At 43.9% G+C, this 26,708-nt stretch overlaps 1 protein-coding gene across 1 annotated transcript; it reads left to right on the top strand.

Annotated features, from left to right (window-relative positions):
- Nucleotides 1-304: 304 nt before the first annotated feature.
- Nucleotides 305-26,634, top strand: LOC309560969 (peptidoglycan recognition protein 1-like; the record flags this gene model as incomplete). Its single annotated transcript, XM_082264672.1, has 5 exons — nucleotides 305-365; nucleotides 14,659-14,745; nucleotides 20,349-20,547; nucleotides 24,649-24,767; nucleotides 26,456-26,634. The coding sequence occupies exons 2-5, from the start codon at nucleotides 14,691-14,693 to the stop codon at nucleotides 26,632-26,634; spliced, it is 552 nt and encodes a 183-aa protein (XP_082120798.1). The 5' UTR covers nucleotides 305-365; nucleotides 14,659-14,690.
- Nucleotides 26,635-26,708: the final 74 nt, after the last annotated feature.

Here is a 26,708-nt window from a genome sequence, read left to right as displayed (position 1 = left end):
GGGAAATGTGCTATTGGCAGGGTCACACACTAAAATCAAGTAGAAAAAAAGCTGAAAAAAGGGAAACTCATGCAGCTAGTACATCCAAGGACTGACAAGCTGCAGTATATTACATTTCATTTGTTGGGTTTATATACGTTTTAACAAATATTGTCGCCACATCCCCTCCCCTCTGCGCCCCTTCAAACAATAAGTTTCTCTTCCTTCTTCCACATCATAAACCTATTTACCTTGAATACCATTTTCAGGTTGGTTTCTCTCGTCCCACTATAAATGTTCACTGAGAACTTCCCTTTTACACCACTGCAGTTCTCATATCACGGCGGGTTCCTTTCTCCAACAGCTCCAAGTTACATTATTCACAGGTAATCCAATCTATTTTAATTCAACATATTTTTATTGATATTCCTGGCTACAATGTCAATAATTTGATGTTTTATTTCATTTTTAGCAGTTTCCAGCCTTATCAGATTGTATTTTTAATTATGATTTTATCATTTTGATTTTAAAAGGCTCTTTTTATAATATATATATATATATATATATATATATATATGTTTTTTTAACCACTTCAGTTCCGGAAGATTTACTCCCATTCTTGACCAGGCCATTTTTGCGGGACGGCACTGTAATATTTTAAGTGACTATTGTGCAGTTGTGCGACACTGTATCGAAATAAAATGTATGTCCTTTTTTCCCACCACAAGTTGAGCTTTCTTTTTGTGGTATTTGATAACCACTGCTTTTTTTTATTTTTTTGTGCACTATAAACAAAAAAAGACCGAAACAAAAAAAGACCGAAATTTTGAAAAACGATTACTTTCTGCTATAAAACATATGCATTAAAAAATTTTTTTATTTTTTCATAAATTTAAGCCAATATGTATTCTGCTACATGTTACACCGTACATGCCCAAAGCCAAAATTGATGCACAAAGCAAGCAATTAGCTGAATATCAAACCCCACAAGATTTGTAACATTGGAAGAATATCATTATTTTCTGCATACACTTGAAAAAATGTTCTTTAGGTCAGAATAGGGCCCTATGTCTTTTTAGGAATAAGTGTATATATATATATATATATATATATATATATATTTTTTTTTTTTTTTTTTTTTTTTAATGTGTAATAAAAGAAAGTTTGTTTTTTTTTTTTACAAATAGTGGCTTATTTGTTGATTGCCAGCAAAATCCTATAGAGCGTTTAACCAGTACAAAATTATTTCTTTTATTTTCATCTGGTGATCCAGCCAGTAAGTCTGTTATTTTTCAACAGAACAAGCCTTTCTGTGGATGTATCAGGAGTGTTAAGACAAACAACTTCAGCAGGGGTGATTACATTGATCAACCTTTATTTATTAATGTTAAACTTTTATCCTAAAAGGAAAAAAAATGGTTTGCTTTAACTGATGATTATAAAGTGTGAGCTGGAGTTTGATTTCAATGTAAGGGGCATTCTTCCACCAATGTAAGGGGCATTCTTCCACCAATGTAAGGGGCATTCTTCTACCATTGTAAGGGGCATTCTTCTACTATTGTAAGTGGTATTCTTCCCACTAGACACCAACGTAGGTAACTTTATTCCCACTGACCACCAATGTAAGGGGCATTCTTCCCACTAGACACCAATGTAAGGGACATTCTTCCAATTGGCCATCATTGTAAGGAGTATTCTTCCCACTAGACACCAACGTAATAGGCATTCTTCCCATTGACCATCAATGTAAGGAACATTCCTCCCACTGATCACCAATGTAAGGAGCATTCTTCCCACTGATCACCAATGTAAGGGGCATTCTTCCCACTAGACACATCAACGTAAGGGACATTATTCTCATAGGCCATCAATGTAAGTAGCATTCTCCCCACTGATCACCAATATAAGGAGCATTCTTCCCACTGATCACCAATATAAGGAGCATTCTTCCCATTGAGCATCAATGTAAAGAGTATTCTTCCCACTGATCACCAATGTAAGGGGCATTCTTCCCATTGACCACCAATGTAAGGAGCATTCTTTCCACTGATCACTAATGTAAGGGACATTCTTGCCATTGACCATCAATGTAGGGGCATTCTTCTTACTGACCCCCAAATAATTGGTTTTAGAAAGGATTCCCCCAAGATCTGAAAATTATTTCAAAGGACCCCCTGGGAAAATGTTGAGGAAAGCTGGTCTAATATCTAATTTACTCTCAGTTAGATGACATTCCAGTACTGTGCTAGGGATCAGGGTCACTCTTTCCCTAAATTGTAAAGAGAACCGTTCGCTTTATTATATTAAAATTCACATTAGCATGCATCTGTACTGTACATGTGCTAGATGGAACGCATGTCATGTGTCATACAACGTTACATTCATCTTTTTTTTTTTTTTTAAAAAGCCTTTTTGTAAAAAAACCACAGGTGAATGTAATGCCAGAAGATGCATGAGATGAACCACATGACGTCATGGCATCCATTTCGCACATGTGCATTAGAACTATATTGCGAGCTGGCCCAGGAAACAATTTTGAAACCACCAACGTAAGGAACATTCCTCCCACTGACCACCAATGTAAGGGGGTATTCTTCCCACTAGACACCAATGTAAGACACTTTATTCTCGCTGACCACCAAGGTAAGGGGCATTCTTCCCACTAGACACATCAACGTAAGGGACATTATTCTCATAGGCCATCAATGTAAGTAGCATTCTTCCCACTGATCACCAATATAAGGAGCATTCTTCCCACTGATCACCAATTTAAGGAGCATTCTTTCTATTGACCATCAATGTAAAGAGTATTCTTTCCACTGATCCCCAATGTAAGGAGCATTCTTCCCACTAGATACAAAACCTGTAAGGACTCAACTGAAAATTAGATAGAGGGATGCAGCAAAGAGGTATTGCCTGATAGGTTTAACAAAACACTGGTTTTTGCAACAGTATAAGTGTTGTTGTATAGCCATTGTAATCCATAGACATAACTTCCAACAGCATGCAGTGGTGTATTTTGGTTTTGAGCTGCCCTAGGCAAGACTAAAATTGAGCGCCCCCCTCCCCCTCCTTTGTAAATGTGCCCCCACCCCTTCCTGTTTAACGGATGTGACTCCCTCCAAAATTGAAGGACTACAAGTACCAGCAAGAACCCCTGAGATCTCACGAGAGGTGGGTGAGAGGGGATGGGAGAGAGAGAGGGGGTGGGTAAGGGAGAATGAGAGAGGGAGAAGGTGGTGGGAGAGAGAGAGGGTGGTGGGAGAGAGAGAGGGTGTTGGGCGAGAGAGAGGGCGATGGGGGGAGAGAGAGAGGGGGGATGAGAGAGAGAGGGGATGAGAGAGAGGGGGAGGTGTGACGTCACTGGTTGCTAGACGCCAGGCGGCTATAGCAACCAGTGGCTAATAGAGTCTCAGATGGAGACGGGGTGGCTATTTTGCTGCCCCCCTGCAAAGTGCCGCCCTAGGCCTGGGCCTTGTTGGCCTAGGCCAAAATACAGCACTGACAGCATGTCTGTAATCCATGACATCCATATATGAAAGGCAGCTTTACATTCAACAGACTGGAGATATAGATTCTTTCCATATGCATATAACCTACCCTCTGATGCTTTGTTTTTGGCATCCACCCATATGGCTCAGGCAGTTTTAAAGAATATTTTATGTAATATGTATCTCCTGTTGTCCCACTGAGCCCCATTACTAGGTCTGATGACAGTGGAATACTCTCAAAGTATCTTTCTAAGTAGAAAAGTAAAAACTATGGGGTAAGCATGTAAATGAAACATCTTGAATATAACATTTCCTTGCAGATACAGTATGTATACTATATGTTTTCTTGATAGAATGGTATGCCCTGCAGCGGACATATCCCCTGAAGAAGCCCAGTGGGTGAAACATGTTGGGGTTTTGCTGTCAAAACATAATCATGCCAAGCAGGAACTGTATGATATAAGTCCTAAAGTGTATATGTATATTTTCTTATTCATTTTTTTTCTTTTCTTTGTACAAATCTAAAGTTTTTAATGATATTTGACCACTTGCCGACCAGCCGCCATAGTTTTACGGTGGCAGGTCGGCTCTGTCCCGCGAAACGACGTTCCTGTACATCGCTTCGCAGGACCGCTAGTGGGGGCGTGCGCCCATTTGTCACAGGGGAAGCTTATCAGCGGGTCCGGTGGCCGCGATTGCTGCCGGGCACCCACAATCGATCCCCGTGGAGACAGAACGGCGGTCTTCCGTTGTAAACACGGCAGACTGTTGTTCTTTCAGTTATGAACACAGGGATCCGGTGTTCTTCTTATTTAGGGACACAGGTCTCTGTGTTCATGCAGCAAGCCCATCCCCCACACAGTTAGAAAGCACCCCCCCTAGGGACACATTTAACCCTTTGATTGTCCCTGCTGTTAACCCCTTCCCTGCCAGTGTCATTAGTACAGTAACAGTGCATATTCTTAGCACTGATTACTGTAGTAATGTCACTGGTCCCCCCCCCCCAAATTTGTCAAAAATGTCAGTTCGGTGTCCGATCTGTCCGCGGCAATGTCGCAGTCCCGCTAAAAATCGCTGATCTCCGCCATTACTAGTAAAGAAAAATAACAATTTCATAAATCTTTCCCCTTGTTTATAGACGTGATAACTTTTGCGCAAACCAATCAATATACACTTATTGGAATTTTTTTTACACACAGGTGATCGAATACCACCAAAAGAAAGTTCTATTTGTGAGTAAAAAGGACAATAATTTTATTAGGGTACAGCGTAGCATGACCACGCAATTGTCAGTTAAATTAACGCAGTGCGGTATCGCAAAAAATGGCCAGGTCATTATGGGGGTTAAATCCTTCCGGTCCAGTAGTTAAAAAATGATGATTTTTTAACATCTAAAGTGTTGTTTGATGAAAAGCACCTGAAAAGTCCCTAATTAGTGTTGAGCGAACACGGACTGTATTATTCGTGTTCGTACCGAATAATTGGATTTTTTGTACCCGAACACGGACACGGACACTTTACTGTATGTTCGGGTAAAAATCCGTGTTCGGTCGTTTTATTTCCGGGTTTTGCATGCTTTGGCGCTCTTTTCATGGCGGGCTTTCAACAGCCAATCAACAATCGTTTAACTGGTGTGCCTTAAGCCATCCCAACCATGCCTGCAAATGTCTCAGTAGCTGTGATTGGCCGTCTGAAGCATGTGACCAAGTCTTTATAAGTTCGAGGCAGCCGCAGCGGCGTCATTATGCTGCTTAGATTCAGGGACAGAGCACACATCAACGTGCTGGCTGCTGATTAGGGAAAGATAGGCAGGAAAAAACCATTTGTGTCCGGATAGAATTGAGGGACAGGTCGGAGTGTTTAGGCAGGGCGAGTTGTAGGCATTTTAGGGATAGAGTCTGCTGAATTATATAGGGTCAGTGTCTTCTACAAACTACAATCGATATTGCTGTGTGGGGGGTGGGGTCTGCACTCAATCCTGATCTACGATCTCTTCTCAATCCTGTTAGGGACAGAGTCTGCTGAATTTTAGGGAAACTGTGTTCTACAAACTACAATCGATATTGCTGTGTGGTGTGGGATTGGAGATAGGCAGGTGTCAGTGATCCACATCCATTTTTCTGTGTGTGAGCTGCAGTGAACACAATCTTTTTGGGCTGCAGTGAACACAATCTTTTTGGGCTGCAGTGAACACAATCTTTTTGGGCTGCAGTGAACACAATATTTTTGGGCTGCAGTGAACACAATCTTTTTGGGCTGCAGTGAACACAATCTTTTTGGGGTGCAGTGAACAAAATCTTTTTGGGGTGCAGTGAACACAATCCTTTTTGGTGTGCAGTGAACACAATCTTTGTGGGGTGCAGTGAACAAAATCCTTTGTGGGGTGCAGTGAACACAATCTTTTTGGGGTGCAGTGAACAAAATCCTTTTTGGGGTGCAGTGAACAACATCCTTTTTGGGGTGCAGTGAACACAATCTTTTTGGGGTGCAGTGAACAAAATCCTTTGTGGGGTGCAGTGAACACAATCTTTTTGGGGTGCAGTGAACACAATCTTTTTGGGGTGGAGTGAACAACATCCTTTTTGGGGTGCAGTGAACAAAATCCTTTTTGGGGTGCAGTGAACAAAATCATTTTTGGGGTGCAGTGAACACAATCTTTTTGGGGTGCAGTGAACACAATCTTTGTGGGGTGCAGTGAACACAATCTTTTTGGGGTGGAGTGAACAACATCCTTTTTGGGGTGCAGTGAACAACATCCTTTTTGGGGTGCAGTGAACACAATCTTTTTGGGGTGCAGTGAACACAATCTTTGTGGGGTACAGTGAACAGAATCTTTGTGGGGTGCAGTGAACACAATCTTTGGGGGGTACAGTGAACACAATCTTTGTGAGGTGCAGTGAACACAATCTTTGTGGGGTGCAGTGAACACAATCATTGTGGGGTGCAGTGAACTCAATCTTTGTGGGGTACAGTGAACACAATCTCATACTGAAGGTTTGAGGGTGCTGCCTGTTCCATACTCCCCCTACTCCTCATCTAGCCTTTTAGGGGTACAAACAATAGTAATTGGGGCCTAGTGTGGTTGTGTACGTGTGATATACATACACTTTTTTGGGATCATATTTTCTATTCCGCTATTTAATCAAAAACCTTTGGGGATCAGTTAAATTGGGGGATAGTCTGTGTTGGTACGTGTGAGAGAGATCCACCTTTCCAAGTTGTTGGGGTTCATCTCATACTTCTGAAGGTTTGAGGGTGCTGCCTGTTCCATACTCCCCCTACTCCTAGCCTTTTAGGGGTACAAACAATAGTAATTGGGGCCTAGTGTGGTTGTGTACGTGTGATATACATACACTTTTTTGGGATCATATTTTCTATTCCGCTATTTAATCAAAAACCTTTGGGGATCAGTTAAATTGGGGGATAGTCTGTGTTGGTACGTGTGAGAGAGATCCACCTTTCCAAGTTGTTGGGGTTCATCTCATACTTCTGAAGGTTTGAGGGTGCTGCCTGTTCCATACTCCCCCTACTCCTAGCCTTTTAGGGGTACAAACAATAGTAATTGGGGCCTAGTGTGGTTGTGTACGTGTGATATACATACACTTTTTTGGGATCATATTTTCTATTCCGCTATTTAATCAAAAACCTTTGGGGATCAGTTAAATTGGGGGATAGTCTGTGTTGGTACGTGTGAGAGAGATCCACCTTTCCAAGTTGTTGGGGTTCATCTCATACTTCTGAAGGTTTGAGGGTGCTGCCTGTTCCATACTCCCCCTACTCCTAGCCTTTTAGGGGTACAAACAATAGTAATTGGGGCCTAGTGTGGTTGTGTACGTGTGATATACACACACTTTTTTGGGATCATATTTTCTATTCCGCTATTTAATCAAAAACCTTTGGGGATCAGTTAAATTGGGGGATAGTCTGTGTTGGTACGTGTGAGAGAGATCCACCTTTCCAAGTTGTTGAGGTTCATCTCATACTTCTGAAGGTTTGAGGGTGCTGCCTGTTCCATACTCCCCCTACTCCTAGCCTTTTAGGGGTACAAACAATAGTAATTGGGGCCTAGTGTGGTTGTGTACGTGTGATATACATACACTTTTTTGGGATCATATTTTCTATTCCGCTATTTAATCAAAAACCTTTGGGGATCAGTTAAATTGGGGGATAGTCTGTGTTGGTACGTGTGAGAGAGATCCACCTTTCCAAGTTGTTGGGGTTCATCTCATACTTCTGAAGGTTTGAGGGTGCTGCCTGTTCCATACTCCCCCTACTCCTAGCCTTTTAGGGGTACAAACAATAGTAATTGGGGCCTAGTGTGGTTGTGTACGTGTGATATACATACACTTTTTTGGGATCATATTTTCTATTCCGCTATTTAATCAAAAACCTTTGGGGATCAGTTAAATTGGGGGATAGTCTGTGTTGGTACGTGTGAGAGAGATCCACCTTTCCAAGTTGTTGGGGTTCATCTCATACTTCTGAAGGTTTGAGGGTGCTGCCTGTTCCATACTCCCCCTACTCCTAGCCTTTTAGGGGTACAAACAATAGTAATTGGGGCCTAGTGTGGTTGTGTACGTGTGATATACATACACTTTTTTGGGATCATATTTTCTATTCCGCTATTTAATCAAAAACCTTTGGGGATCAGTTAAATTGGGGGATAGTCTGTGTTGGTACGTGTGAGAGAGATCCACCTTTCCAAGTTGTTGGGGTTCATCTCATACTTCTGAAGGTTTGAGGGTGCTGCCTGTTCCATACCCCCCCTACTCCTCATCTAGCCTTTTAGGGGTACAAACAATAGTAATTGGGGCCTAGTGTGGTTGTGTACGTGCGAGATACATACACTTTTTTTGATCATATTTCCTATTCCGCTATTCAATAAAAACCTTTGAGGATCAATTGAATTGCGGGATAGTCTGTGTCGGTACGTGTGAGAGAGATCCACCTTTCCAAGTTGTTGGGGTTCATCTCATACTTCTGAAGGTTTGAGGGTGCTGCCTGTTCCATACCCCCCCTACTCCTCATCTAGCCTTTTAGGGGTACAAACAATAGTAATTGGGGCCTAGTGTGGTTGTGTACGTGCGAGATACATACACTTTTTTTGATCATATTTCCTATTCCGCTATTCAATAAAAACCTTTGAGGATCAATTGAATTGCGGGATAGTCTGTGTCGGTACGTGTGAGAGAGATCCACCTTTCCAAGTTGTTGGGGTTCATCTCATACTTCTGAAGGTTTGAGGGTGCTGCCTGTTCCATACCCCCCCTACTCCTCATCTAGCCTTTTAGGGGTACAAACAATAGTAATTGGGGCCTAGTGTGGTTGTGTACGTGCGAGATACATACACTTTTTTTGATCATATTTCCTATTCCGCTATTCAATAAAAACCTTTGAGGATCAATTGAATTGCGGGATAGTCTGTGTCGGTACGTGTGAGAGAGATCCACCTTTCCAAGTTGTTGGGGTTCATCTCATACTTCTGAAGGTTTGAGGGTGCTGCCTGTTCCATACCCCCCCTACTCCTCATCTAGCCTTTTAGGGGTACAAACAATAGTAATTGGGGCCTAGTGTGGTTGTGTACGTGCGAGATACATACACTTTTTTTGATCATATTTCCTATTCCGCTATTCAATAAAAACCTTTGAGGATCAATTGAATTGCGGGATAGTCTGTGTCGGTACGTGTGAGAGAGATCCACCTTTCCAAGTTGTTGGGGTTCATCTCATACTTCTGAAGGTTTGAGGGTGCTGCCTGTTCCATACCCCCCCTACTCCTCATCTAGCCTTTTAGGGGTACAAACAATAGTAATTGGGGCCTAGTGTGGTTGTGTACGTGCGAGATACATACACTTTTTTTGATCATATTTCCTATTCCGCTATTCAATAAAAACCTTTGAGGATCAATTGAATTGCGGGATAGTCTGTGTCGGTACGTGTGAGAGAGATCCACCTTTCCAAGTTGTTGGGGTTCATCTCATACTTCTGAAGGTTTGAGGGTGCTGCCTGTTCCATACCCCCCCTACTCCTCATCTATCCTTTTAGGGGTACAAACAATAGTAATTGGGGCCTAGTGTGGTTGTGTACGTGCGAGATACATACACTTTTTTTGATCATATTTCCTATTCCGCTATTCAATAAAAACCTTTGAGGATCAATTGAATTGCGGGATAGTCTGTGTCGGTACGTGTGAGAGAGATCCACCTTTCCAAGTTGTTGGGGTTCATCTCATACTTCTGAAGGTTTGAGGGTGCTGCCTGTTCCATACTCCCCCTACTCCTCATCTAGCCTTTTAGGGGTACAAACAATAGTAATTGGGGCCTAGTGTGGTTGTGTACGTGTGATATACATACACTTTTTTTGGATCATATTTTCTATTCCGCTATTCAATAAAAACCTTTCTAGGGCAAGATCTTAAATTACAGAAATATGAGGAGACCGTCAAATAAGGGCCGTGGCCTGGGTCGTGGTGCTGCTGGTAGAGCTCCTGTTGCAAGGAGAGGACATGGTCGATCTGTGCCAGCTACACGCACAAGTGAAACACCTTCCTCAAGTGTGAGTAGGCGACAGAACCTGCATCAGTATTTGGTAGGGCATCAAACGCCCCTAGAAGTGATGAGGCCAGAACAAGTTGAGGCGATAGTAGATTGGTTTGCTGCTGACAGTGCCTCCAGTTCCTTCACATTGTCTCCCACCCAGTCTACTGCAGAAAGGTCAGAGTTGGCACCTGCAGCCAATGTCCAACCGTCTTTCACCTCACCCCCTTGCAAATCAGGCCAGCAGTCTGAGCCCCAAGCCATACAGCAGTCTCTTATTCTTTTTGAGGACTCTGTCAGCAGGGTTTCCCAGGGCCATCCACCTAGCCCTGCCCCAGAAGTGGAAGAGATTGAGTGCAGCGATGCCCAACCACTTATTTCTCAAGATGAGTACATGCAAGGATCATCGCAGCACGTCTCCGATGATGACGAAACGCAGGTGCCAACTGCTGCGGCGTTCAGCATTGTGGAGACCGACAAGGAGGGCAGGGGTGAAGACTGGGTGGAAGATGATGTGGAGGACGATGAGGTCCTCGACCCCACATGGAATGAACGTCATGCAGGTGAACTGAGTAGTTTGGAGGAAGAGGCGGTGGTCGCACAGAGCCACCAGCACAGCAGAAGAGGGAGCAGGGTGCAGAAGCGGAGCGGCCGTGCCCTAGACACTACGCCCGCTACTGCCCAACGCAGCAAGGGAACGAGCGCACCAAAGTCAGCTCAAAGGAGTTCTCTAGCGTGGAAGTTCTTTAGAAAATGTGCTGATGACAGGACACGAGTGGTTTGCACCCTGTGCAATCAGAGCTTGAAGCGAGGCATGAACCTTCTCAACCTGAGCACAACCTGCATGATCAGGCATCTAAGTGCAAAGCACGAGCTGCAGTGGAGTACACACCTTCAAAACCAAGAAACGTCTCTGGCTCATCCTGCTTCCTCTTCTGCTGCAGTCTCGGCCGCTCCAGCCACATCTGTAGTGATACCGGCACCTGCCACCCCGCAAACAGACGATCTGTCAGCAACACCACCACCTGGGTCACCAACAACCATCTCCACAATGTCCCGTGGAAGCGTTCAGCTTTCCATCTCCCAAACACTTGAGAGGAAGAGGAAGTACCCCCCTACCCACCCGCGATCCCTGGCCCTGAATGCCAGCATTTCAAAATTATTGGCCTTTGAAATGCTGTCATTCCGTCTGGTGGAGACGCACAGTTTTAAAAACCTTATGTCGGTGGCTGTCCCACAGTACGTCGTGCCCAGCCGCCACTACTTTTCCAGGCAAGCCATCCCTTCCCTGCACAACCAAGTGGGGGAAAAAATCAGGTGTGCACTGCGCAACGCCATCTGTGCCAAGGTCCACCTAACTACGGATACGTGGACCAGTAAGCACGGTCAGGGGCGTTATATCTCCCTAACGGCACACTGGGTAAATGCAGTGGCGGATGGGCCTGAGGCGGATAGCAATTTGGCGCATGTCCTTCCACCACCGAGGATTGCAGGGCGCTTCAGTTTGCCTCCTGTTCCTAACTCCTCCTACTCCGCTTCCTCATCCTCTACCGCCTCCTCATCCGGACAGCGTAACACCTTCACCACCAACTTCAGCACGGCCAGGGGTAAACGACAGCAGGCAGTTTTACAACTTGCCTGTTTGGGGGACAAACCACACACCGCGCAGGAGTTGTGGAGGAGCATGGAACAGCAGACAAATGAGTGGTTGCTGCCAGCGAGCCTCAAGCCCGGCCTGGTGGTGTGCGATAACGGGCGAAATCTCATAGCAGCTCTGGGCCTAGCCGGTTTGACGCACATCCCTTGCCTGGCGCATGTGCTGAATTTGGTGGTGCAGAGGTTCCTTAAAAACTACCCCGATATGTCAGAGCTGCTGCAGAAAGTGCGGGCCGTTTGTGCGCACTTTCGGCGTTCTCACCCTGCTGCTGCTCGCCTGGCAGCGCTGCAGCGTAACTTCGGCCTTCCCGCTCACCGCCTCATATGTGACGTGCCCACAAGGTGGAACTCCACCTTGCACATGCTGGAAAGACTGTGCGAGCAGCAGCAGGCCATAGTGGAGTTTCAGCTGCAGCACGCACGCGTGAGTCGCTCTGCGGAACAGCACCACTTCACCACCAATAACTGGGCCTCCATGCGAGACCTGTGTGCCTTGTTGCGCTGTTTTGAGTACTCCACCAACATGGCCAGTGGCAATGACGCCGTTCTCAGCTTAACTATCCCACTTCTATGCCTCCTTGAAAAAACAATTCGGGCGATGATGGAAGAGGATGTGGCACAGGATGAGGAGGAGGAGGAGGATGAAGAGGTAACATTTCCAAGGCTTTCAGGGCAGTCATTCGCAAGGGGCTCCGAGGGTGGGTTCCTGCACACGCAAACGCCAGGGACGCAATTGTCCAGCAGGGGCACAGTTCTGGAGGATGAGGAGGATGAGGAGGAGGAGGAGCTGGAGGAGGAGATGGAACCATGTTCACAGCAGGGTGGCACCCAGGCCAGCTCATGGCCATCACTGGTGCGTGGCTGGGGGGATACAGAGGACACGGACCATACACCTCCCACAGAGGACAGCCTTTCGTTGCCTCTGGGCAGCCTGGCACACATGAGCGATTACATGCTGCAGTGTCTCCACAACGACCGCCGAGTTGCCCACATTCTAACTTGTGCTGATTACTGGGTGGCCACGCTGCTGGATCCCCGTTACAAGGACAACGTACCGTCCTTAATTCACTCACTGGAGCGCGATCGCAAGATGCGCGAGTACAAGCGCACGCTGGTAGACGCCATGCTGCTGGCATTCCCATCTGACAGCGGGGCCACAGTGGAAGCACAAGGCAGAGGAGGAGGAGGAGGAGGTCGCCAACGCAACCAGGGCACCGCCAGCACCTCAGAAGGCAGGGTTAGCATGGCCGAAATGTGGAAAAGCTTTGTCAGCACGCCACAACAAACAGCAGCACCAGCAGCTCAGATGGAACGTCTTAGCAGGAGGCAGCATTTTACCAACATGGTGGAGCAGTATGTGTGCACACGCCTACATGTAGTGAATGACGGGTCTGCCCCCTTCAACTTCTGGGTCTCCAAATTGGGCACATGGCCTGAGCTTGCCCTTTACGCCTTGGAGGTGCTGGCGTGCCCTGCAGCCAGTGTATTATCTGAACGGGTATTTAGCACGGCTGGGGGCGTTATAACAGACAAGCGCAGCCGCCTGTCCAGAGACAATGTGGACAAGCTCACGTTCATTAAAATGAACCAGGCATGGATCCCACGGGACTTTTCCGTACCTTATGCAGAATAGCAATGGATACCGACCTTACCCACCCATTGTTCCATTTTTGCTCTTTCTCACTCTTTTGGGGTGTACCCTCATTTAAAATTTGTGAAAAGAAGCAGTGTTGGCTACCTCGTCCTCCTCCTCAGGGCCAGATTAATGTAGGGGCTATTGGAGCTGCAGCTCCAGGCCCCTACCTTTTATATAGGCCCCGGGTTGGCCATATTCACTGTTACCGCTCTTCTGTCACTTGTAAACACAGAAGTCTGGCTTCTATGCTCGCTTCCCCAGGCAGCACCCTCAGAACCTCCCCACACAGCGTGAAGGCCGGACAAGGAGGGACAGTTGGCGATGCATGGATGTGTTTATGGGCTTCAGAGACAGCATCCCATGTTGAATTAGGCATGCATGGCTGCACCCTTCCTCCTCTGGGTGCATGGCAAGGCACGGCCCTAAGGCCCTTCAAAATCCTCAGCACCAAGCCCATGATGCTGTTAATCCGGCCCTGGTCCTCCTCCACCACCGCTTCCACCTACACCGCCCATAGGTGTGCGCAGCCTATTGCATTAAGGTGTGCACCCCAAAGTTGAAATACACATGCATGTGTTTGCCAGCAGGGAGAGTAATGTATCGGGGCCATGTACCTGTAGGCAAGGAGAAATAGAGCAGAGCAGGTCCCAGGGAGATCTTTCCCATCTCCTCACTGGCAATGCTATGTGCCCTAGGTGATTAGGGTGTGCCCAGGCACACCCAGCACACCCTGTGCGCACGCCTATGTCACCGCCACATCCACCACCACCTCAACCTCCCTCCTACTCCATATGGGCCTCGTCCTTCAGAGATGAAGAAGAACATTGTTTTATTTTTCTGTTTTTTTTTGTTGTTTTAAGTTATTTCCCTATCCACATTTGTTTGCAGAGCACTTGCCATGCTCTTAATTACGTTTTGCTGCCATTTGCAGCACTCTAGCCCTTTCCTTTGGTGTTTTAGAGCCATTTTAGTGCCTTAAAGTTCGGGTCCCCATTGACTTCAATGGGGTTCGGTGTCCGGGAAAAGTTCGGTAAAAGTCCGGGACACGGACCCGGACTTTTTTTTAAAGTTCGGCCGAACCCGTCGAACACGGACATCTAGGTGTTCGCTCAACCCTATCCCTAATATCTTCCTGAATCTATTCATAATATACAAGATGTGGTGCAATACGTGATTGGCGACTCACCCACACTTACTCCCTCTATACAATAGGCATCATGGAGGTAAGTGTACTTATTCATGTTTTAGGTTGCCTTCATGTATTTTTCTATAAAAGTAGGGGGAGGGAGGTCCTCTTTAATATTCATTATATTAACCTTGTGGATCAGTTATTGTTTTTCAACATCCTTTTCTTTTGGTAGAAATAATTGGATCTCCGTGCCCTGGTATCATCATGATTCATTTTGCTGTCCTATTGTTGGTGCTCTGTGCAGCTATAAATGCTCAAAGTAAGTGCTAAGTATTTTTTTTTCTTTCTTTCGGTTGTGACAATCTTATTTCTTGAATCTCTGTAGTTCCCTGGTAAAAAATGTTACCTAAATAGAAAAAACATGGAAGATGTGCAGTACAAAAATGGAACCCACCAGACTTTGTAGAACTCCTGCTGATGTCCCATCTCCCACCAGCAATCTTTGAAGTCTATCTAAAGCCAAAACTGTGTTTTTATTCTATTAAATGATCAATAGAGTGATAAGAAGTTAGTACCCTTGTTAGTTTTTTGTTTTTTTTTGCTGGGTTTTGTCACGTTTTTGGGTTTGTGTTCAACATGTGTGAAGAGAGATCACACAAATAGAAAAGAATAACATTTATTAAAAGTAATGAGAGATACAGATAAAGATAAAGAAAATATGCCAAGAATATGAATACTTAAATAAAGATGCTGTTTCCTACCATGGAGTCCCGTTTGCTGTTACGCAACATGGCACAAGTAATCAGAACCAGACACTTGCCACATGGCCGTTCTGGGTGAGACTAAGCTCTTAGCAGTTTGGGCAATGGTATTTAGACTTGTGTATAAGAAATATGCCACTCCAAGCCAACTCCCTTTGCAATATGACCCCCCAAGGACTTGACCAGTTAACAATGCCATTCCTTCGGTTTACTGTAGAACTATGCTAATGCCCTTATATGGCTCCTTGACCAGGATTTGGAGGCCTAGAATGCATTGATGAGACACTTTAATAATAAGGAAATATAAAATATACTGTTTCCCCATCATGCTGTCTGTGTATCCATTGGAAAATCTCATGCCCATCCATTCTTCTGTTGGAAAGATTTCCTCAAACCTCCTTTGTGGTCACCATGATCTGATGTAAGCAGAATCTCTCCAACAGTGACATAAACAACAAAAAACTACTATTTGTAATAGAATGGGGGAAGGGTTAGAACTCTTGTCAGGTTTTTATTTTTGTCTCCGCTAAACAGATTTCCCCACGTCCTCACTAGGACAAGAAATAAGGGAGTGGGAAAAAAAAACCTGACTATAGGCTTCTAAACCAGAAAAGACATCTTGGCTAAAGATATACATTAAACATACAGTAGGTGGTAAAAATAGAGTGTTAAAGTATATGATGATATAGAGCAGGGGTAGGCAACCTTTCAGAGGTTGAGATCTACCTGGACAACATGGAGTGAATTGAAGATTCCTAAATGGGGTGATGCCCTTTACAAAAAAAAACTATCAATGCCCGCCCCCCAAAAAGATATGAACACCACATCATCTGCCCCTCTTCACATCACCCCCACCACTGCAGTGTCCTCTATCCCTTCATAGCAGTACCCTTTTCCCCCTTCACATAACCCCCCTCACTGTAGTATCATCTGCCCCCCCCAAAAGTAATGCACTCTGCCACCCATAGTACTGTACTCTCCCCCTCTGCCCCCCCCCCACAGTAGTGTCCTCTGCCCCTCCACAGCAGTGTCCTCTACCCCCCCTTGATATCACCCCCACTGTAGTGTCCTCTTCCCTTCTGCCTCCCCACAGCAGTCTTCTGCACATGCACATCCCTCCTTCCCACACTAGTGTCCTTTCCCCCCCACATCAGTGTCCTCTACCCCTTTCACATTACCCCCCCCCACTTTAGTGTCCTCTGCCCCCCTGCACAGCAGTGTCCTCTGCCCCCCTTCACATCACCCCCCTTCACTGTAGTGTCCTCGGCCCCCTCCATGTCACCCCCTTACAGACATGTCCTATGCCCCCCATAGCAGTATCCTTTGCCCCTTTCACATCCTTCCCCCTTCTCCCCCAATTGTAGTTTCACCTGCCCCTCTGACCCCCCCTCCAGACACACACACAGTGGAGCCCTGTCCCCCCCAGCAGTGTCCTCTGGCCCCCATAGCAATTTCTTTTGCCCTCCACAATAGAGTCATCTACCCCCCAGTCAGTATGTGTACTGCAGAGCAGAAAGCGGGTGGCAGCACAGTACTGTATGAAGGGCTCGAGCAGGAGCTTCTGGAGTTAGCTTTTCATACTAACAGGCTGGTGATTGGTTGCTAGGACCACCCGCTGTCCTAGAAACCATTCACGTGCTGGTTAACTTGAAAGGGTAACTGATGCAGCTCCTGCTCCTGCCCTCCTTTCAGTACTGTGCTGACTCCCACTCTCTGCTCTTCTGTGAAGATGAGAGCGGTCGAGGCAGCAGAGGGGAAAGAACATCAAAGCAGGCGATGTTCACAATCTACCCATTGGCTGTCTGCAGTCGATGTGTAAATCACGATCAACAGGTTGCCAACCCCCATATAGAGGCATGGTAAAAAAAATTAACATATAGTTGAATTACTGTTAAGACAGTTTATAGGATTCACTACAAATTAGAGAAGGAGAATACCTAGTAAAGTTAAATAAAATACACACAGGGGACAGAGCCTACAGTTTTGTCTGGTTATATTAAGTGATGCAAAAAAAAAATAAAATCAGGTTTTGAAAAAAAAAAAAATTAAAACAAAAAGGTAAAACAAAAAAAAAAAAAATGGTGCTTAAATGTGCACCATTTTCAAAGTATCTGCTGTAACAATTCTGACCTTTAAGAGACATCTGTGACACTCGCTGTTGCTCCAGATAAGAATGTAACAATATTTACAATAGGGTATACTTCTCAAGGGGTGCAAAAGTTCTTTAAATTCATATTTAGAACATTACCCTAGTTTCCCTGGTCCTTGGCCCTGGCAAAGTCAATGGCCCTCAGAGATGACTCAGCATTTGTGCATAGTTTGGAAAATTGAAAACTGTCAGCTACTAACTGCCGAATTCTTTTGTGGACCCCCTAGAGGGTGTCACTGAGCACACCCCACCCAATCAAAAGAGCTGAGGGGTGAGAGGTTGGAGTGTTAAAATGTTTATGATATTTTCAGCAGATCCTCCCTTAATAGTCAGATTTATAAATGCATCAACATTTTTTAATGACCATATTTTAGGGTCTGGTAACCAACATATAGTATTGCATAACATGAAAATACAATTTGATAGACATCAGACATGATGTAGATCCTACAGTAAGGAAATAATTATGTGATCCCCTGCAGGTTTTGTAAGTTTGCCCACTTACAAGAAAAATAAAGGGTCTATCATTTTTTATCATAAGTGTAATTGAATTGATAGAGACAGAATATCAACACCAAAAATCCAGAAAAAAAAAAACACATGATACGAATGTTATTAACTAAGTTGTACTTCAGTGAGTAAAATAAGTATTTGATCCCCTACCAACCAAGAATAATTCTGCCTTCCACAGACTGGCTACTGTATGTGCTCATGTGGTACACAGATTAGTCCAGTCAATTTATGAAGGTGCTCCTAATGACAACTGTCCATAGAATCTATTTATCTATTCAAACCCACCATCATGGGGCAATACCAAAGAGCTGTCAAAGAAAGTCAGAGACAAGATTGTAGACCTGCACAAGGTTGGAATTGGCTACAAGACCATAAGCAAGAAGCTTGGTGAGAAGGAGACAACTGTTAGAGTGAATATTCGCAAATGGAAGAAATACAAAATAATCATCAATCGCCCTCGGTCTGGAGCTCCATACAAGATTTTGCCTCATGAGGTAAAGATGATCATGAGAAAAGTGAGGAATCAGTCAAGAACTACATAGGAGGAGCTTGTGAATGATCTCAAGGCAGTTGGGACCACAGTCACCAAACAAACCATTGGTAACACAATATGCCGTCATGGATTGAAATCCTCCAGCGGCGGCAAGGTCCCCCTCCCCAAGAAGGCACATGTACAGACGCATCTGAAGTTTGCCAATGAACATCTAAATGATTCAGAGAAGAATTGGGAGAAAGTGCTGTGGTCGGATGAGACCAAAATTGATCTCTTTGGCATTAACACTACTTGCTGTGTTTAAAGGAAGAAAAATGCTGACTATGATCCTAAGAACACCATTCCTACAGTCGAGCATGGAGGTGAAAAGATTATGCTTTGGGGCTCTTTCTCTGCTAAAGGTAAAGGTTGACTTTGCTTGCCCCATTGGGGGGGGGCAATGAACGGAGCTATGTATTGTAAATCTTGGATGAGAACCTTCTTTCTTTCTTCAGCCCGAACACTGAACACATGTCATGGATGGGTCTTCCAGCATGACAATGACCCAAAACATACAGCCAAGGCAGCAAAGGAGTGGCTCAAGAAGAAGCATATTAAGGTCATGGAGTGGCCTAGAAAGTCTCAAGACCCTTATCCTATAGAAAATTTATGGAGGGAGCTGAAACTTCGAGTTGCAAAGCGACAGCCAAGAAACCTTAAGGATTTAGAGAAGATTTGTAAAGAAGAGTGGACCAAAATCCCTCCTTAGATGTGTGTAAACCTGGTAACCAACTACAAGAAATGTCTTACCTCTGTGCAAACAAAGGTTTCTCCATGAAATACTAAGTTATGTTTTGCTTTTGGATCTAATACTCATTTTACTTACTGAACTGCAACTCAATTTATAAAATTTGTATCATGTGTTTTTTCTGGATTTTGGTTATTCTGTTTGTCTTTGTAAGTGGGCAAACCTACAAAATCTTCAGGGGATCAAATAATTATTTTCCCCACTGTATGTTTATTCTGCTCAGAGAAATGTAATGCTGCTCCTGCTGTACATTATATCATGCATGGTATCAAAAAGGTTGCTATTTTTCTATATATTTGTGTAGACACTCATTATTAATGTAATTTTATCAGATCAGGACTTATGGAATTTGAAAGAATCTTGAGTGCTGGCAGTTAGCAAAACTCAGACAGGAATATGGATTCCCTTAACAGCTCTATTTTGCCTAACAATTTTATATCTTACAAAATTGAAAGTCTCAGCTTAAAATGCTGTTTAATGACGGCTATCGGTGCTCTGTTTGGATTAAGAGATATCCCGTTAAAGGGTTTAGTGACCTCCAAATACTCAGGCTCACTTACTAAAGCCCATCTCTGATCAAACCTAACCCCCCTCCTACCCCTACATCTCAACCCAACAACCCAACCCCCCCCCCCCACCGAATTAGCAATTATTTCTTTAACAACAATGTTTACAACTTGTTTAAGTCAGTAGACTACTCCCTTCATCATGTTGTGATCATGCCTCTGTAGTTCTGGAGTCCAGTACTGAACAGCAAATGGGATATGTCCATGTTATCCAGACAGCGACATGTACACTCTAAAAAGGATCCTCCCGCAAGGAAGAGAGAAGACCATGTGCATCACATGACCACAGAATTAGTTTAGTGATTAGTTTGATGGGGAGGGATGGATGGGGAGTGAACAGCTTTAACAACTGCTGAGATAAAATAGTAGACAAATGCCAACATGTACAAACATATATTATGCAGATCTAAAACTTTACCACATAATGATAATTTTATTGAAAATAAGCAGATTTTTTATGTATATACTGTGTTTAATACACAGTGTTTTTTTTGAAAAGAGAACATGAAATAATAGATGCACAAATATGCATGCATGTTTTTTTTTTTTTTATTTATTTACTTTTAGTGCATTTCTGAATGATTCATCCTTCTTTGCATTACACATGAAACCTTCTTAGCTCAGATTTCTAATAGCCATATCATTGTTCACAGAGTGTCCAACTATTATAAGCCGGGCAGAATGGGGAGGCAAGACCCCCACATGTAGAAAGATGTCTACTCCAGTACCAGATGTCATCATCCACCATACCGATGGGGCCTTCTGTTACTCCAGATCTACATGCAGCGTCCAAGCCAGGAACATACAGGACTATCACATGAACACCCAGAAATGGTGTGACATCGGATACAAGTGAGGAAGAAAATAAACCTGCATATGCCTTGTCACAGCATGAGGAGAGGAGAGCCGGTAACTGGCTATTGTGAAAGGGGACATCTGCACTGATAATCAGGGCACTGATCATCACTGTCCTGATGATCAGTGCAGCCCCAACAGTGCCCATCAATGCTGCTTATCAGTGCTGTTACTCAGTGCTGTTAATCAGGCCCCATCAGTGCTGCCTATCAGTGCCAGCTATCAGTGCCCTTCAGTGCTGCCTATCAGTGCCACCTCTCAGTGCAGCCTAATTAGTGCCTCCTCATCAGTGCCCATCAGTGTAGCCGATCAGTGCTGCTCATTAGTGCCTATCAGTACCCATTAATGCCACCTCATCAGTGCCCATCAGTGCTGCCTATTAGTGCCCATCCGTTCCACCTATTAGTACCAATCAGTGCCACCTATCAGTGCTACCTAATCAGTGCCTCCTCATCAGTGCCCACCTGTGAAGCCTCATCATGCCCATCAGTGCAGCCTATCAGTGACCCTCAGTGCTGCCTATCAGTGCCCATCAGTGCAGCTTATCAGTGACCATCAGCGCAGCCTATCAGTGCCCATCAGCGCAGCCTCATCAGCACACATCTGTAAAGGAGAAAATTACCTGTTTGCAAATTTTATAACACAAACTAAGAAAAACTTTTTTCATTTGTTTAGCAAAAAAAAAAAAAAAAACAGCGGTGATTAAATACCACCAAAAGAAAGCTCTATTTATGTGAAAAAAAAAAGAAAAAATGTAATGAGTACAGTGTAGCAATTGCCATTCAATGTAGAGCGCTGAAAGCTGAAAATTGGCCTGGGCAGGAAGGGGGTGAAAGTGCCCAGTAGGCAAGTGGATAAGCTTGCTAAAAAATGTGACTAGTCAGTTTCCTAGCAGAGGTCCCTTTCTCATTGCACATTATCGCTTTCCTCTTCTGAGAAAGTCAAAATACTCTCTATACTGGCCCAGCTTCTGTGCTCTTCATCTCCTCTACTTACAAGACCTTTTATATAGCTACCGGGGGGGGGGGGGGGGCAAAGTAGAAAACTATAAAGAGTTACTCGAGTGAAGGCTCTGAGCCTGTTGGGGTTGCTGACATCACATCCAAGATAGCGGCACCCACCAGTAATCTCAGAACTGTCTACACAAGGAGACATTTACCGGTAAACAACATGCATAAAATACCTTAAATGCACATGTAATCTTTTCTTTTTTGTTTACAAACTTTTATTAGATGGTTTTCAGGTTTTCAAAAAAGTGGTACAAAGAGATTAGCATTTTGAAACATCAAAATATCATCCCAGAACAGAAAATGACAAAAAGTACAAAACATAACTGAGATTGGCCTGTTTATAAAAATGTGCACATATCAATGCGCAAATGTGAGTTATACTGCTGATGACAAGAGAATTACCAAAATGAAAATGAGATGACATCAACATCAACATACAAATGTATTAGGGATCAACCTATTATCGGCAAAGCTGATATATCAGGGGCCGATATGCACTTTCCCGATATATCAGAATCGGGCACCAAGGTGACCGATATTGGCGATATTTTGGGAAAGTGCTGTACCAGAGTGATGCCTGCAGCTAGAGGCATCACCCCGAAACCAGCGTCCATAGCGATGGTCGGCTGTCTTGTAATGACAACCAATGCGGCTGAGAAGTCGCTCGGCTGTCATTACAAGGAGCTGGAGACCCAGACAACCAGCCTGCACGGCCGCCGATACCCTATCAAAGCCGCATTCGGCTCTGATCGGGTCTCCATGTAAAAACCCGGAAGTGATGTCATGACATCACTTCCAGGTACTCTGCGCCAAATTAAAAAAAATGGCAGCATTCAAAACAGCCAAACTTGGCGTTTTGAATGCTTTTAAGTGCAGAGGAGGAGGGGTTTGGGGTCTTTTTTTTTTTTTTTGTAAAACGTTTTATTGGAAATTGTGAACATACACGTGCAAAAAGATAAAGTCGTGAACAACAGTGTAACACGGAAGAAGCAACAGCAACCACACGCTCCTGGTACATATGAAAAAGGCACGTGAGCGGTACAGATTTATGTTCAGACAGAAGTGTAACATACACATGAGACAATTAAACCAGGCAGTACAAAAAAAAGGAGACTGGGGCATGTCTATTCCAGCCCATAATGGGTTTAGAAATGGTCTGAGGGGTCATGGCAAATACCGAAATCTGATGGACACTTCGGAGACCAGACACTCCCAAAGGGATCAAGCTGTGTCCGAGTCCATGGAGCGGCCACCGCAAGAAAGCCTCAAGTACCCTCAATAATAGCGGTGGGGCATGGAAAAGCAAAGTAGACGTATAATGAGTCTCAGGTGTGTGAAAGGCGTTAGCCAGGAGCGGTGTCAAACCTATAAGGGAGTAGATCGTTATAAGACATAAAGTAGTGTGGTATAGGGATGGGGATGAAAAGAGGGGAGGAGACAAAAGAGAAAGTGAGGGAGTAGGAGACCAAGAGAGAGAGAGAGGAAAAAGAAAAAAAAAAAAGGGGGTGGGGACGGAGCAGGGAAGGTCCATGCTCGTTTAAGTATGGAAAATGACTAGATACGTGAGTAGATAAGAGGTGAAAGCGATTAACCAGAGCCATTCAGCAATTTGCAATATTAGTCCGAATGGGTAAAATCCAGCCATAGGGCCCATGTAGTAAAGAACCTTTTAGGGGAGTCATGCGCCTGATGAGTCAGGTCCTTCATCTCTGCGACTTTGCCAACTCTCCGTAACCAATCAGTCACAGATGGGGGGAGGGGGGGGGGGTGTAGAGAGCCAGCGGCACGGGATACACATTTTGGCAGCGTTGATCAAATGAAGGGTCAGTGATTTCTTGTAAGCCTTCTGAGGGATGGAGGTATGGTGGAGGAGATATTGAGCAGGTGTAAAATCAGGAGTGAAGGTGGTGATGCGTGCGGGTTTGGGGTCTTTTAGGCCGATACCGATATTCAATGGTCAAAATATCAGTATCAAAAAAACGATATCCGTCGATCACTAAAATGTATATGCAGTACTAGATATCAAGAACAAATCACTCAAAAATAGAACAGTGTCGAAGTGGCGGGAAGGGAGTCGCAGGCAACTCTTACTGTTTCCCAAGACATTTCCTGATGGTGTGGCCAGCTGGTCACAGAGGCAATGAGAGACTAGATCATCTACGATCACCTCTATTGCCTTGGAGAACAGGATTGACGTCATGACGTAACTTCCGGTAAACAATTTTTTTTTAAGCAAAAGATCAACTTTTTTTTTTGATCTTTTGCTTTTAAAAAAAAAAAAGTGCCAGAAAAGGCTTTGGTCTTAAAGTGGGGGAAAGTTTTTTGTTGAAATTAATGGGGTCCGGTGACAGTGTCCCTTTAGGTTCCGCTGATTGAGAACAGGTGTGAACCTACAGTCTGACCACACATCAGTGCTAACTACCTTCTAGCAGATGGCACTGACGCACATCAACACATCAGCTCTTTCAGGAAGAGAAGAGGGAATTATGCAAGCCATACATGGGTTGAATTCTAACCAAATTTTTTTGCAAAAATCAGAAATTTTGTGTTTTGTAATCCGTAGGTGCCACCATTGATTTCAAAATTCGACCAAGACTTCAATGTCACTTCATGTTGCTAGAGAAAAGAGTATTCGTCGCCGGGAATCATATTTTTATTTCTGGGAATTTTCTTTTCTTGCACCACTCATGCACATTTCTTTTTCAATTATATTTCTTGCATGATTCTCCCATCATTGATTAGAAAAATAGTTTTTCCAAAAATTTACAATATGCCTGATCACTCAAACTCAATGGCTGCATGAAAATCGGCTGTTGCTGCAGCCCACTAATGGTGCGAATTCAAACAAAAATTCTTAGTTACGATTTTCTAAAGAAAATTCTTTTGGAATTTGACCCAGGTCTTGGGAAAATCCACCTGTTATCAGCAAGGGAAGCCACTGGTGAGATGTTTTCCTACTAGAAATTAAGCATGTTTTGTTACCTCTAAAAATTATATTTAACTTCAATATACTTTATTTATGTTATCCTATGTTGCACAGTAGCACAATATTCTGCTAGGCGTTCATCTTCCAATATTGCCTTCACAGCTTCCTCATTGGTGAGGACGGCAATGTGTATGAAGGTCGTGGTTGGACAACTGTTGGTGCTCATGCCACTCCTGTTAACCCCATCTCCATTGGTATCAGCTTCTTTGGATCCTTTACTAGTAAGTAGCCCAAACTTTCTAGGTGAATATACAAAGGGGTCTATGTAAAAAAATATTTGCTGTCCAGATGTCTTCAGCATTCGCACATGCACAATGAATTACCACTGTATTGTTTGTACTGTGATTATCTCCTACGATTGTTAACTCCATCTAATGGAGGCAATGAGATCCAATACAAAGTTTATTTATAGAAATCATCTAATTTTCCTATTGCTATAAAAGTTGTTAATTTATTAATTCACTACATTCGTTGTTCCAGGTGGATGTCATATGGCATTCTCCCAGAACGCACCTCACACGCAGCATCACCAACTATGTACCACCCCACTGCAGGTACCATGTGATCACTGTAACCAGTCACAGCATATCACAAGACACTTGTAAGCAATGGATTGCTTCCTTTCATGCCATCCCCTGTGTACAATCGTGTTGCTAGCTGTGAGGGCCAATCACAGCCCATCTGTACATGTGGTTAGCCGTGGCCAGTCACAGATAATCATAACTATACACACTAAATTAATCAGTTTCATTCAGTAAAAAAGGTTGCTTATACCAGTGGCATTCACTGCTATAAGCAATCATAATCATAATGTGTAAAAAAAAATCCTGATCACTTCCCCAGTACAGTACAGGGTTACTTTGTTAATGATGTATTGCTCTGGTCACAGTGTGTTAAATACAATTGTAAGAGCCGGTTCACACTGAGGCGACACAACTCCTTACTACTTCGGGGGCAACTTGTGCATTACCATGCACCACGACTTCGGAGCGACTTGCAGGGACTTCACATAATGGAAGTCAATGCAAGTCGCTCCGAGGTCGCCCCGAAGTAGTACAGGACCCTTTTTCTAAGTCGGAGCGACTTGTGTCGCTCCTATTAGAACGGGTCCTGTAGCGGTCAATGGACCGCGAGGAAGCGCGACTTGTCAGGCTGACAAGTCGTCTGACAAGTCGTTCTGACAAGTCGCGCTAATGTGAACAGACTCTAAGAAAAAAAATATAAATAAAAAATATTATTATTATTATTTTTTTTTACATACTGTCACCAGTGTCCCTGATCACCACCAGTTATATGATGACGATGTACTGCACTGGTGACAGTATGTAAAAGTAAATTGCGAAAAAAAATGATTTTTTTTTTAAATCTCTTTATTTTCCAAAAAATTACAACTTCAAAAAACTTTCCATGCGTCATTTGGGGGTATATGTACTGTTCTGGCAATTTTGGACCTCAAGAAATGAGAAGGGCCATCAGTACATTAGGATTGATGAATTTTCAGATATAGTTTGTGGAATTTTTTACAGACTAAATATTATACACTGATTTGGAATGTTTTTCACCAAAAAAATGTAGCAGCATACATTTTGGCCTAAATCTATGAAGAAAGAGGATTTATTTTCCAAAATTTTATAACAGAAACAAAGAAAAACTTTTTTTTTTTTTTCTAAATGTTTTAGCAAAAAAAAAAAAAAAACAGTTGAGAATAAATATAACAAAAGGAAAGCTCAATTTACGTGAAATAAATGATAAAAAATCTCATTTGGGTACAGTGTTGCATGACCACGCAATTGACATTCAAATTGCGACAGCTCTGAAAGCAGAAAATTAGCCTGGGCAGGAAGGGGGTGAAAGTGCCCGGTATTGAATTGGTTAAACACCGATCACTTTCTTTGTCTATCCAATACAGGTCGTGTTCCCAACAATGCAGCCCTGAATGCAGCCAAACAACTTATTGCTTGTGGGGTGGCCAAGAACTTCATCAAAAGCAATTATGTCTTGAAGGGACACCGAAACGTGATGAGCACAAGCTGTCCTGGAAATAGTCTCTACAACCTCATTACTGGATGGCCTCACTTTAAAGCTTGAGTTGGATTGTTGATATTTCCTCTCACTCTGGGGGGGGGGGGGGGGGGGGTTATCATCATGGTTCTTTCCATGGG

The sequence above is a fragment of the Pelophylax lessonae genome (genome assembly GCF_965119305.1).
Source record: "Pelophylax lessonae genome assembly, chromosome: 7".
NCBI classification, from domain to species: Eukaryota; Metazoa; Chordata; class Amphibia; order Anura; family Ranidae; genus Pelophylax; species Pelophylax lessonae.
This window is presented reverse-complemented; position numbering and strand designations above follow the sequence as displayed.